The sequence below is a fragment of the Hypomesus nipponensis genome, chromosome 4, assembly GCF_054491055.1.
Source record: "Hypomesus nipponensis isolate SF chromosome 4, ASM5449105v1, whole genome shotgun sequence".
NCBI lineage: Eukaryota > Metazoa > Chordata > Actinopteri > Osmeriformes > Osmeridae > Hypomesus > Hypomesus nipponensis.
The window spans coordinates 8345272-8357761 of NC_140364.1; the positions used below are offsets into that span (position 1 = coordinate 8345272).

General features: G+C 46.3%; 1 protein-coding gene across 1 annotated transcript in view; it reads left to right on the top strand.

Annotated features, from left to right (window-relative positions):
• The window catches only part of pou2f2a (POU class 2 homeobox 2a), a 29742-nt gene extending 22757 nt beyond the window's left edge, over positions 1 to 6985 (top strand). The window contains 13 exon segments of the mRNA XM_084695691.1: positions 56 to 106; positions 908 to 1027; positions 1404 to 1640; positions 1904 to 2009; positions 2118 to 2269; positions 2574 to 2759; positions 2845 to 2986; positions 3290 to 3438; positions 3892 to 4083; positions 4493 to 4541; positions 4706 to 4853; positions 5254 to 5327; positions 6663 to 6985. Of these exon segments, the coding sequence (XP_084551817.1) occupies positions 56 to 106; positions 908 to 1027; positions 1404 to 1640; positions 1904 to 2009; positions 2118 to 2269; positions 2574 to 2759; positions 2845 to 2986; positions 3290 to 3438; positions 3892 to 4083; positions 4493 to 4541; positions 4706 to 4853; positions 5254 to 5327; positions 6663 to 6985 (1929 nt within the window).
• Positions 6986 to 12490: the final 5505 nt, after the last annotated feature.

Genomic DNA, 12490 nt, shown 5'->3' on the forward strand with positions numbered 1-12490 from the left:
AGGTGAATGCTGTCAGGACAACTTGTTTCTGAGTTGTCTGTCTTCTCTTTTACAGCCTTTAAAAACAAGTCCTTTCAATCTCTCCCCCACTCTGGCCAGCTCCAAAGTAAGTTTATTTTGCGTGTGTGTTATCTAAAGCATCAACACTGATGCCCTGAAGGAAGCCAAGACCTGGTGCACTTATATGCAAATCAAGTTCAGACACACCCACCATGTGAGAACTGCCATGGGCAGTGCACTGCCAGTGCACTGTGTGTGTTTGAGACATAAAAAAGAGACGACAGAGAGAGGAGCAGTTTGCCATAAATCATCGAGGCAGAGAACTTGAGAGCGATTTTGACATCAAAATTGAGGGAGAAGGGGAGACAGACAGACAGTGACACACTGATGGATGTGTGATGACAGAGGGGCTTCAGGTCAGACTAGATTGGCAGGTTTGAAACGCTCTGAAATTGTGAACAGAACGTTTTTCAGCTTTTGCGAACATAGTGAGCCATGGTAAGACCTGCAACCTGGAGAAGAGGAGAAAGAGAGAGACTGAGGAAAAAAGAAAGAGAATACACAAAGTATATTTTTGGGGCAGTTTCTACCTCATTTATAGAGACAGGGAGAGAGAGGAGATGTAGGAAATGGCCCTGGCTGGAATCCAATCTGGTCTTCTGTGGTAAGGCCTCAGCCTGCAGCGGGTGGTTCTTACTCTACCCAGTGAGCCACCAGCACATACTGCCTTCTCCAGAAGCTGAACAGCATTTTTTGTTTTATTCTCTTTTGTGTTTTCAATCATTTTTAGAACTCCTTCGTATTTTTTGCCTTTACTAGAAATAAATGGGAACATGGGAACAAATGTGTGTTGATCATCTGTGAAAAACTCTGATATTGATGTACCCCCCTGGCCATTGTCTTGCAGGGTAAGACTGAGGAAGGCCCTGAGATGACCACCAGCCATGTCCAGCCCCCTGCTCCACCCCAGCAGCACGCCCCCCACCCTCACACACAACTGATGCTGGCTGGCAGTCAACTGGCAGGGGTGAGTGTAGAAGCGCTGGCTCGAAGTCTGTGTGTGTGTGTATGTGTGTGTGTGTATATGTGTGTTCATCATTGTCATTGTTTGTGTGTGCAACCTAAGAGTTCAGTACATACAGCTCTGATGTAAGTAACGCGGGCCTGTTTTGCTTTCCTTGCTCACGCTCTTCCCTCACAGCCTTGCTGACGCATTGGGGTAACACTGGTTCTTACTGTGCTACTGTGCTGGCTCTTCACCTGTGACTAACCCTGCTCTCCTCCTCTTCACCTCTGGCCAACCCCTTCTCTCATTTTCTCCTCCTCCTCTCCTTTTCCCCTTCTCCCTCTTCTTTTTCCTCCTTCACTCCTTATTCCTTCTCCTTCCCGCTCCTCTTCCTCAGTTGGCAGCCCTCCTCCCTGCCCAGCAGCAGCTCCTCCTCCAACAGGCGCAAGCTCAGCTATTGGCTGCTGCCGTGCAACAGTCTAACGCTGCACACGCCCACGCCGCTGCCCATGCCGCTGCAGCAGCCAATCAGGCACAGGCACAGCAACAGCATCAGGCTGCCAAACAGGAGCAAAGCACTGTCCAAGCTCCGCCCCAGCTGTCCCTCTCTCAGCCAATTCAACTAACCGCCCAGGTGAGAAAAGCCAATCACCCCACAGTTTTAAGAGACGCTGTGTTAGATAAGTTGTGTCTGTACTTAGATCTGTACTTGGTTGAGGGCCTTACAGTTGATAATGCCTGCTATCTCTCTTCTGCCTTGCTGTATTGACAATCCACACATAGGACAGTATCTCACATGTATTGGTATAAGATGTTCAGTGACTTAAGATATGTGCTGTTGACCGTGACAGGATCAGCTGTACATTTAACTCTTTGATTCCCCCGCCCCTCCTGCAGGATATCCAGCAGCTGTTGCAGCTGCAGCAGTTGGTTCTGATGCCGGGACACCACCTACAGAACCCAGGCCAGTTCCTGCTTTCCCAGGCCCAGCAGCCCCAACAGGGTACAATGCCACCCTCCCCCACCTCTTTATCTATCTCTGTTCCTCCTCCTTACATGGGGGGTTCTAAAGGATGGTGTGATTATAACCACTGCCCCTCTTCCCCTTCAGGTTTGCTATCGACACCAAATCTGATTTCTCTACCTCCGCAGAACCAGGGGGGGCTCCTTACCTCCCCTCCCCGAATGGGACTGCAAGCACAGGTACAGGTGTGAGGGAGTGAGGGTGGGTGGAGGAGTGGAGGTTGATGTGTGGGTGTCAGTGTGTGTGCCCTCCCCCCCACACAGGGGATCGGCCTCCGACAGTGGAAATCAAACGTCTTTGTCTGAATATCAGCCAGAACATTGATTCTTTAACACCATAGGCTCCTGTAAACCCCCGCCCCTCCCCCCCGCCACACACACACACACACTCATGTCATGCAAAGGACTGAGCAAGCTATATGGACCTCTCCTCAATACTCTATATATCCGAGGGCATGTCAATACTCCAGTGTGGTCACCTCTTCACAGCTCCACCACTCCCACGAAGGATAACCCTGTAACTCCCTTCTCTCACTTGACGTAGCGTCGACATGGCGACAGTCACTTGTCACTCCAGAGGGAGAAGAGCGATGGGGGTGTGTCCTCAGGAGGGGGCGGGGCCTCTGTCACCTCCGTGACCTCACATGGGGAGGAGCCTAGTGACCTGGAAGAACTGGAGCAGTTTGCCCGAACCTTCAAACAGAGACGCATCAAACTGGGATTCACACAGGTGAGCGCTGTGTGTGTGCGTGCTTGTGTGTGTGCCTGCGTGCGTGACTGTGTGTAACTCATCTGTATGTATCTGTCTCCTCCAGGGTGATGTGGGTATGGCCATGGGGAAGCTGTATGGTAATGACTTCAGCCAGACCACCATCTCCCGCTTCGAGGCCCTCAACCTAAGCTTCAAGAACATGTGCAAGCTCAAGCCTCTCCTAGAGAAGTGGCTCAGTGATGCAGGTGAGTGATTGGCTCATAAACATTTACATAACATTTTTACATTTAGTCAGTTAGCAGACGCTCTTATCCAGAGCGACTTACAGTAAGTACAGGGACATTCTCCCCGAGGCAAGTAGGGTGAAGTGCCTTGCCCAAGGACACAACGTAATTTTGCACATGCGAGAATCGAACCAGCAACCTTCAGATTAATAGCCCGACTCCCTAACCGCTCAGCCATCTGACCAGAAATTGCCTTTGCAAAAACGTAATCTGCTATAATATTTGTCTTTGTCTCTTTCTCTCTCCTCCCTCCCCCCCTACCAGAAACCATGGCGATAGACAGTATGCTGCCCAGCCCCAGCTCTCTCTCCTCCCCTATGATGGGCTTTGATGGGTTGCCAGGGCGACGCAGAAAGAAACGCACCAGCATCGAGACCAACGTCCGAGTGGCCTTGGAGCGCAACTTCCTCTCGGTGAGTCAGACTATGGTTTGACCTCTGACCTGACGGTTTATGTCACGTTATGTCAAGCGTCTAGTGTGAGCTCCTTTAATGTTGTTTGAGCGTTGATGTTTGTGTTGTTCACCTCTCTAAATGCCGATGTAGGATGCATTAAAGTCACCGGAACATTGCTGGAACACAGTTTTCACATTCTGTCAGAACCAAAAGCCTACCTCAGAGAAGATCCTATCATGATTGTAACATTACTGAAAGTTGCTTTGACGTTGATCTGACGTGGTGTTCTTCCAGAACCAGAAGCCTACCTCAGAGAAGATCCTATCATTATTGTAACAGTACTGAAGGTTGTTTTGACGTTGTTCTGACGTGGTGTTCTTCCAGAACCAGAAGCCTACCTCAGAGAAGATCCTATCATTATTGTAACAGTACTGAAAGTTGTTTTGACGTTGTTCTGACGTGTTCTTCCAGAACCAGAAGCCTACCTCGGAGGAGATCTTGCTGATGGCGGAGCAGCTGAACATGGAGAAGGAGGTGATCCGCGTCTGGTTCTGCAACCGACGGCAGAAAGAGAAACGCATCAACCCCTCGAGCGCCACCCCCCCCCTGCCCAGCCAGCCCCCCCCTGTGACGCACAAACCCCCCTGCTACAGCCCGCACATGGTACGACCCCTGCACCCAACCCCACCCCCTCCTCTGCTACACCACCTTCACCTTTTGTTTGGACCACACCCTCTGCCCAGTTCGCCCAATAAGATCACTTCCCTCAACAACCTCCCACCCCCAGCCCAGGTTGTTGTCGTAGCCCCCTGCGAATGACCCCTGTATGTCCTCTACCCATCCTGCATTGCTCTCAGCTTCCTGCATACAGTACTCTGTCATGGTGATGTCACTACCACAATGTTGGACTGTTAGACTATACATCTACCTGTCTCTCTCCTACTTAAATCTTTCATCTCTGGCTGGCTTTCACCTACTTGCTTCCTCTCTCTATCTCTCCTTATCTGTTCCTCTCTCTCTCTCTCTCTCTCTCTCTCTCTCTCTCTCTCTCTCTCTCGCTTGCTCACTCCAGATGTCCAGTCAGGGACTGTCCCAGGTCGTCACCACTCTCAGCACAACAGGTGAGAATCCCCTAAATGCATTGTCAGTAGTTTTGCGTTTGTTAAAAACACTGTCATTGATAACATTTTTTTTTAGTTTCAATCATTTTGATTAAAACAATAGTTTATCTGTAATAGAACTGTAATAGATTTTCATTTGCGACATCACACTTTTGATCTCCTAGCTACCAGTCCGTCGCCATCGGTCACCTGCCCTCTGACCCCAAGTGGCTCTGCCTGCGGCAGCTCAGGCCCCTCCTCTGTGACCCCGCCTCCACACAGCACTGCTAGCCCCGCCCCTCCCGGCCTCAGCACCCAGGGCATGAACACTGGGTGAGTGTCTGCTTATTCTCTCTATTTAATTTTCCCTCTCTCTCTCACACTCAGTGACAGTAAATCTGGAGTACATCTGACTGAACCAACCTACACCAGATGAGCAGCAAATCTGACCTTTTCAATGTTCGCACTTACACACACACACTCACATAAGCTCACACACACCCACACACACAGTAATTTAGAATGCCCTTATACCTGTAGAGACGTGCATACATTTTTCAACAGAAAATCCTCAAAACAGAATTTCTGTTGGCACGTATAATGTGGTGCTTGTTATTCATCTGCTTTTGCTGAAACTTCTAACCTACCTGCTCCCTTTTTTTTTCTTCATGTGGGAATATCTGTATGTGTGTGTGTGTGTGTTTGTGTGAATATGTATCCATACACACCACAGGAACACAATGATGGGAGTAAGCACAGTCATGAGCCAAGCTCTCCTCGGAAGCAGTCCCCTGGCCACAATGCAAGGTGTGTCCACGTACACGTGTGTATGCATGTGTGTGTGTTTGGGATGGTAAGATCCACCATTTTGCATCGATGCCTTGGCATAAAAACTCACTATGCGATTGCCCGGATCAAAAAAGTGTGCGCCGGATACAATGTGGGATGAAATCGAGATGCATCGTTTCTAACATTTTTGCATCGGTATAATCCGATGTATTTATATCGAATTACGTGTTGGCGAACACCTTTAGCAATGTTACCAATGATTTGTGACCAATAATTGTATATTTACAATTAATTTCCTCCTCTCTAACTGTTCAGCGCGCTCATCTCTACTGCCGTCAGTGACCGATTCTCAAAAGTCTCTCGGCCAAATTTCTCGCGAGTTAGAGGCGTGTTCTACGGTGGCCCACGGGTGCACACCACAGCAACATTAGCGAAGCAAACAAAAGTTGAAAACACAACAACACTAACACACAACACAACACAACGACATTAACAAAAACGAAACATTTATAAAAACGCTACATTTCAAAAACAATCTACTACTTACAACACAACAGCATTGGTTCACCACCAACATCAGCCGAGAACACAGCAGCATTAGCCGAGAACACCGCAGCATTAGCACCAAACACAAAGACATTTGCAGAAACGCTGCATTTCAAGTTCACACCAAATCGTTCTCCAGACCACTAGGGGCGTTGTGTTGTGTGTTGATGTTGTGTTTTCAACATTTGTTTGTTTAAGTAACATTAAATTGCAGAGCATCATATTCCTTAGCATCTTGTTCAATCGTATCGTGTCGAATCGCACTGCTGCGTATCTTGAATGTAGGCTTTTGGATCGTTGGCATCAAGATGTGTATCGCATTGTCCTCAGTGATGGAGATGCATATCCCTATAGTGTGTGTACGTATGTAACTGATGTCCTCCAGCATCAGAGATTGATTTGGGAACCATGTAGACAGAACAGACAAACTTTCTGCTTGATTGTAGAGATGTTCCAGTGCCAGCTCTATTTCCAACACGCTACACGATTAAGAAAGAATCAAAGGATTGTGCAAACATTTTCTTTGAAATTGACTATCACCTCAAGCAGGGATTGAAACATTGGCAGCCTTGGGTCATGTTTGAGTTGGAAACAGCAAATCCGAAAGCCACACTGAAACATTGTGAATGAGAGAGAGAGGAGAGAGTGTGAATGAGTTTCTAACCCCTTTATTTTGTCCCCACGCTTCATCTCGCTTGCATCAGCTTTACCTTATTATAATGACTTGTCTAATACTCCCAATGCACCTCTCAACTCCTCTTCCCTCATTTCCTCTTCTCTGCTCTCCTCTTCTCTCCTGGACTCCAGCCCTAGCTGCCAGTGGTGGTCAACTGTCCATTTCCAGTCTTGATGGCCAAAGTGGCCAAATGATTCTGGGCGCGGCCTCTGGGGGTGCTGGCGGTGGCAGCCTCCGTCCTTCCCTCTTCCTCAACCGCCCCACCCTGCTGCCCATGACAGCGGGTGCCGCAGGCATGGGATTGGTCAGCGGCCTCAGAGAGTCCCCACCCCCTGGAGCCAGCGGAATGAGCCTTGGTGAATCCCTCTCCCCCTCTCCATGCTCTAGCCCCGCCTCCTTCTGCTCCTTTAGTGAAGCCTCCCCCCCACCTCTGGACGGGGCTATGGCCGAGTGACGGAACCCAGAAGAAGCTATCAGAGGAGGGAGGAGGAGTTTCAGGCGGAGTGCTTTACAGAAAACAAACCTCGCCTTTCAACCAAAGCCATCTCTCTCTCCCTCCGTTTTTTTCTCCCTTGCGCTCTCTCACCCCGAGTCTTTTGATGCCAAAAAAATACACAGATAGAAAGGGGAAGGAGAGAGCAAGGGATGATGGAGAGAACAGGAGAACGGGGGAGATTTAAACCAAAAAATAAGATCTTATCGATACAGTTGGAAGGGTGTCATGATGGGACGTTTTGTCAACAGTGTTTATAAAGAACTTTTGCTCCTTTCTGTGGAAGAGTGAGAGGAAAAAAATGATGGAAACTAGAGCAGGGAGGAAACACATAACGACTGTGTTGAGAGATGGGGTGGCATGGCAAGGTCATGAGATGAGAAGACAAACATGGATGAAGAGTTGAAAAACCAAAATGTAAAAACAAGTCAACTAGAAAGGAAGACACACAAAGATAAAAATGACAAACATGCCAAAATCTCCAAAAAACAAAATACCAAAAACTGAAACCAAAAAAATTGACATTAAACAGAAGAACTAACGGAAAGAAAAGCTTTACTCAAAGACTTCTGACATTGAACTGTCCAGGATCGACCAACACTCTGTTACACCAAACACACCAAAACTACATTTCACACCATATCTCCATATTGTTTTACAATTATTTTGTATTTTTGTATCGATTGTGGTTTGATTTAAAGTGGGGTAGATTGTATTTCATGCCAAATAATAATACTAGTTTGATAAATATATATATCCATATTTCCAAACGGTGTGTCCACAGTCCAAAGTACCTACCTCTCTTTATACTAGCTTTATCTTGAATTCTATAAAATGTCAATGCTGTGGTGGATTTAGCAGCTATCTTTATTGATTACAATTATACACTTAACAACGTATCAGTGGTTCAGTCATTATCTGTAAATTATTTTTACATTGATCATTGTCTTCATCATCATGACAACATTGATCTGTTGTTAACATGTAAAAAAGAGACTTGGATTTACAATGGCAGAAAACAAAATATAATACCTACACGCACACACAGTCAAACGTATTGAAACCAAAAGAATCCCCATTTCTCTGTTCATGTTTACGTTTTTCATGCTATCTCATTATTATGGACAGACAGCCCTTCTTGGATACCAAAGCCTTGGGAGAGACGCATGTGTTCACACGAGACCACAGCTGTGTCACACACATATACACACACACTGAAAACCGTAGAGGATGACTCAAATCCCAATAATATTTTTTTGGAAACAAGAGAAGACAAAGCAGTATTCTAATGTGTACGTTCCTCCAGAAACGCTGTGCCTCAGAACCCTGCCCCACACCCTTCCTTCACCTTGGAAGAAAGAAAGACCACAAGGAAAAGAGAGAAGATGGAGGGAGGAGAAGGAAGGAGTGGAAAGATCCGGACAGGTGTCAGGTGAGCAGGACCTGGATCAACCAGCAGGGGGTGGAAGAGGGGTGGAGAGTCATAGCAACAAGGGACCAAAACCAAAAATAAACAAGCAAACCAAAACCTAGGGGTGACTGAACCGAACAGAATACAAACCAAACCAAAATACAGCGCCAGATCAGAGAGAAGGAGGAGAAGAGAAGGTCAAAGAGGGGAGAGAAGGATTTCCAGGCCTCCTGTTGTCTGCTGTGGTCCATGCCACAGACACAAGGCCCATCCTCTCTCCACCAGCCATCTTCACTCGCTTCCTCCTTCCTTCTCTCGATGGTGTCTTCAGTTTGTTCGTTTTTGCATCCTGGACAGAGAAGCTCAGTTAACCTCAATGAACTGAATATCAGAATTTTGGAGGGTTTGTTTTTGATTTCCATGCTCTGTTTGTCTATAATGTATTACTTTGTCTCATTGCTTTCTTATTCTAATGGGGTTATAGGGGTGGCCAGCTATATGAACTATTTTTATAGCTTGTTGTTATTTTGTTAATTTCTCTTTTATTTCTCACGTGATCGAGATGTAACTGTGATAAAGCAGATTCTTTATTTGATTGAGAATGTTGTGAAAAAAAAAGCCAAAAAAAAATAACCAAAAGCAAAATTTACTGACACAAACCAAACCAAATAACAAACCAAAACAATGCACAACAGTTGAGAGGGTCCATTGAGCGGCCAAACGAGGACCAGGGCCGATGGGGGTAGGTGGGTGGTGTCAACTGACATACCAGCTTACCTTCTGTTTTAGAGGGAAGGTACCTGTTAGTGCTTCTTTAGTTTATTTTTAGGAAAACAGATCTATGTTCTAATGCTTACATATTCATGCTCCTGTACAGAAAGGCTGTGAAATGATCCTTCTTGATAAAAATGTTTGATGATAATGATGATTTCATTTTAGAACCAAAAGCTTTAGACTGTATGATCTTTGAAGATTTCGTATTTATTGTGTGAGGGGGTGCGTGTGTTTTTTATTGCAGAAATAATTTGTATTTTATGAACTCTCACTCATTTATTTATGGCTTGATTAATTTATGTATTTATTGATGTTCCTTCTATTTAATGATTATTCTAAGGGTTTTAATAGTGTGGGGACTGCAAGGTTATGTGGGGGGGGGGGATAAGCTGTGGCCAAACTTTAATACTGAAAGACTAAAACCAAAATGAAAAGGTCCTTGCTTCTCTCACAGACTGGGTATCTGCTGTGAGAGCCTGTATCTTTGCTATAACCACCAGAGAGATAGAGAGAGAGGGAGACAATGAGATGAGAAAAGATAGAGGGAGAGAGGCAGACCAAAAGGAGGATGGATGTCCGTGAAAGTTCACTGTACAGTGATGCAGGCTTTTTAAGCAGCAATGAGGGAGTAGCATCTCCAGAGTCACCACTTGACTGTCTAGACTCCCGGTCTTTCTCTACTCTCTCCCTCTAGGATCTCTCTTTCTCCATTTTCCTTTTGTTGTTCCAAGGTTAGAGCTTCGCCTAAATACCTCATATTCTCTGATGAAAACCAAATAGAATGGAAGCTTTAACGGACGACGTAGGCGTGTCCACGGGAGGGGGTTCCTAACTAGGAACTGGTTGGAGAGAGACTGGAGAAGGACTAGAGGCTGATGAGAGAGAGCTGCGGGATGACTCCTTCACAGGGAGAGAGAGACCTTCTCCAGTTCTGAGGACGTGTGGCACGCTATGCCATGGCATGCTGTGCTGGGTCTCTCTTTTTTTCTCTTTCTCCGTGTCTTTGGTTTCTGTTGGTTATGAGGGGACCGGGGGAGGTGTGAGGGCTGTGAGATGTTTCCAGAAGGCGTCTGTGTGTGGGGTAACCAGGATGAGGCTGTACAGACTGCGTTGCGTGCCTGTGGAGGTCTCGCCAGCAGTGGGCCTAGAATGATACCAAAGTTAAACCACTATGGCGGGACCCTACACACACATACACACACACACAGACACACACACACACTGTTGGTCCATGTGTATATAATCATTCAGGAATCTTCACAAGGACTGTAAATGCTACATAAAGGTGTTCACCACCCGTCCATGACATCATAAGACTGTCATCAAGAGCAACCGCTGTGTCGCAGCAGGACGTCTTGACCCAAGACAGTTTTCTACCAGACTTCTATATGGCTGTTGATGTTCCTTATGTTGGTTATGTGCTTATGACCGTATCTCAAGCCTGTATGTCTTCAACTCTCCATGTAACAGAGGAGATGTTTCTGGCCTTGAGAACACATGTGTATCTGAGTGTCACATGAAATTCGCAACCCATGAGAGAGAGAGAGAGGGAGAGGAAGGCAGAGAGAGAGAATGCAGTTAGTCAGTTAGGCCCTTTTGCTTTTTAAATTCTTTTTGAAAACATTTTCTCTCTATTTTTTCTACAATGCAGCTTAAATCCAAAGGTTAATTATGAGGATGGCAAAGACAGATTTTACTAATGAAAAACCTCAATAGTGAAAACCAAAGAACTCTTTCCTGTTTTTTCCCCCATTTTCTTTACCGCATTTTGCGATTCGTGATTTTGTTTAGTTTTATTTCTATGGTTAAGAACTCTGCAAGTTCTCTTTGCTACAGTGATGTTTGATATTAATAATACTTATGATGACGATGATGACTAAAATGTTAAAACACTGCTCTGTGACACGTGTAACTGTCACAGCCCATTCCTTTCTGTTTGTGAGTGACCTGTTTTTTTTCTCTCAAGGCTCGTTCTGAGCGTTCTATTATACCTGTCCCAGACTCATCGCTATCTGTGTGCCTGGTGTTTGGGGAAGGGAATGGGGACAAACAAAACAGTAATTGTTAGGAATAAAGTGCAAATTTAGATTAATCGGTCCTTGTGTCTTTCTTCCACAAATAGTGTTGCTTAGATGACTTGCTTATTTGACTTGTAAGAAGTTAATGCGAATGTCTATCATTGCATATTTACATCACCCACTCACACACAACACAATGATGTCAAACATTAACTCATCTTTTGTACATCCCATCCATTCAGACTGTGGGTATGGCAGTGGCTGAAAGGGTTTGGGATGCTCCTCAGAAGAGATTGATGAGAGCACACACACAGCTGTACATTGTTAGCATGTAAGCCCAACCCAACTGACACCAGCCACTCTCGTCATCTACCAGACACAGGGCTCACTGTGGAACCACTTTGACTAGAAACGACTTTATAACAGAGTAGAGACAGACGAACGCTCCATTAAAACCCAGGCCCACCCAAGCCCCCCTCCTCCCTCAACCAGACTGCTCTGTCCTTAGGCGTAGTGTCTGGGGTTACCGTGGGTTACCATCTTACAGGAACCATTTACCACAAGCTTTCATTCAAAGCGACCTGCCGTGCGAGTGCATACATTGTCAGTCTGGGTGGGCCTCAGTGTGACCTGGGCCCCTGGTTCACGGAACCATGCTGGGCCAGCAGGGGAACTGGATCTGGACCTGCAGTGGTGGTGCTCTGGGTGGCCCGCAGCGTGGAGGAGGTGGGGGGGGGGGGGGGGGTGGTTTAGGGAGGGAAAGAGGGAGAGGAGGAATATTTCCAGTCAGTCCTGGCACAGTTCTGTCTTTCCTTCTTTCTGGGAACTCTTGTTTATCCTTCATTTGTCAAAGCGGAGATATAGCGGGGACTGGAGAGGGAGACAGAGAGAGAGAGAGAGTGTGTAAATGAGTGTGTGCATGATAAGGAAAGAAAGAGGAGAACGTGAGTGAATAGATAAAGCAAGAGAGAGAGATGACAGGGTAGGGTGTAAGCATTTGTGACACATAGATTCCACTGCGAAGGTGAGGAAAAGCCATGTCCACACAAACATACACACACTTGCACACTCACACACTTACACCGTCGCACAAACGCACTCAAACTCCCACACTGACTCACATAAACTAGCACACACATGTACACACAACCACAGGCCCAAATCCATCTTCACCCTCTCATGTCCACAGACCATGAATACCTTTCTTTGTTCATACCTTGGGCACCAGACTGGACTCACAGAAGGGCAATGTTTAGAACTATA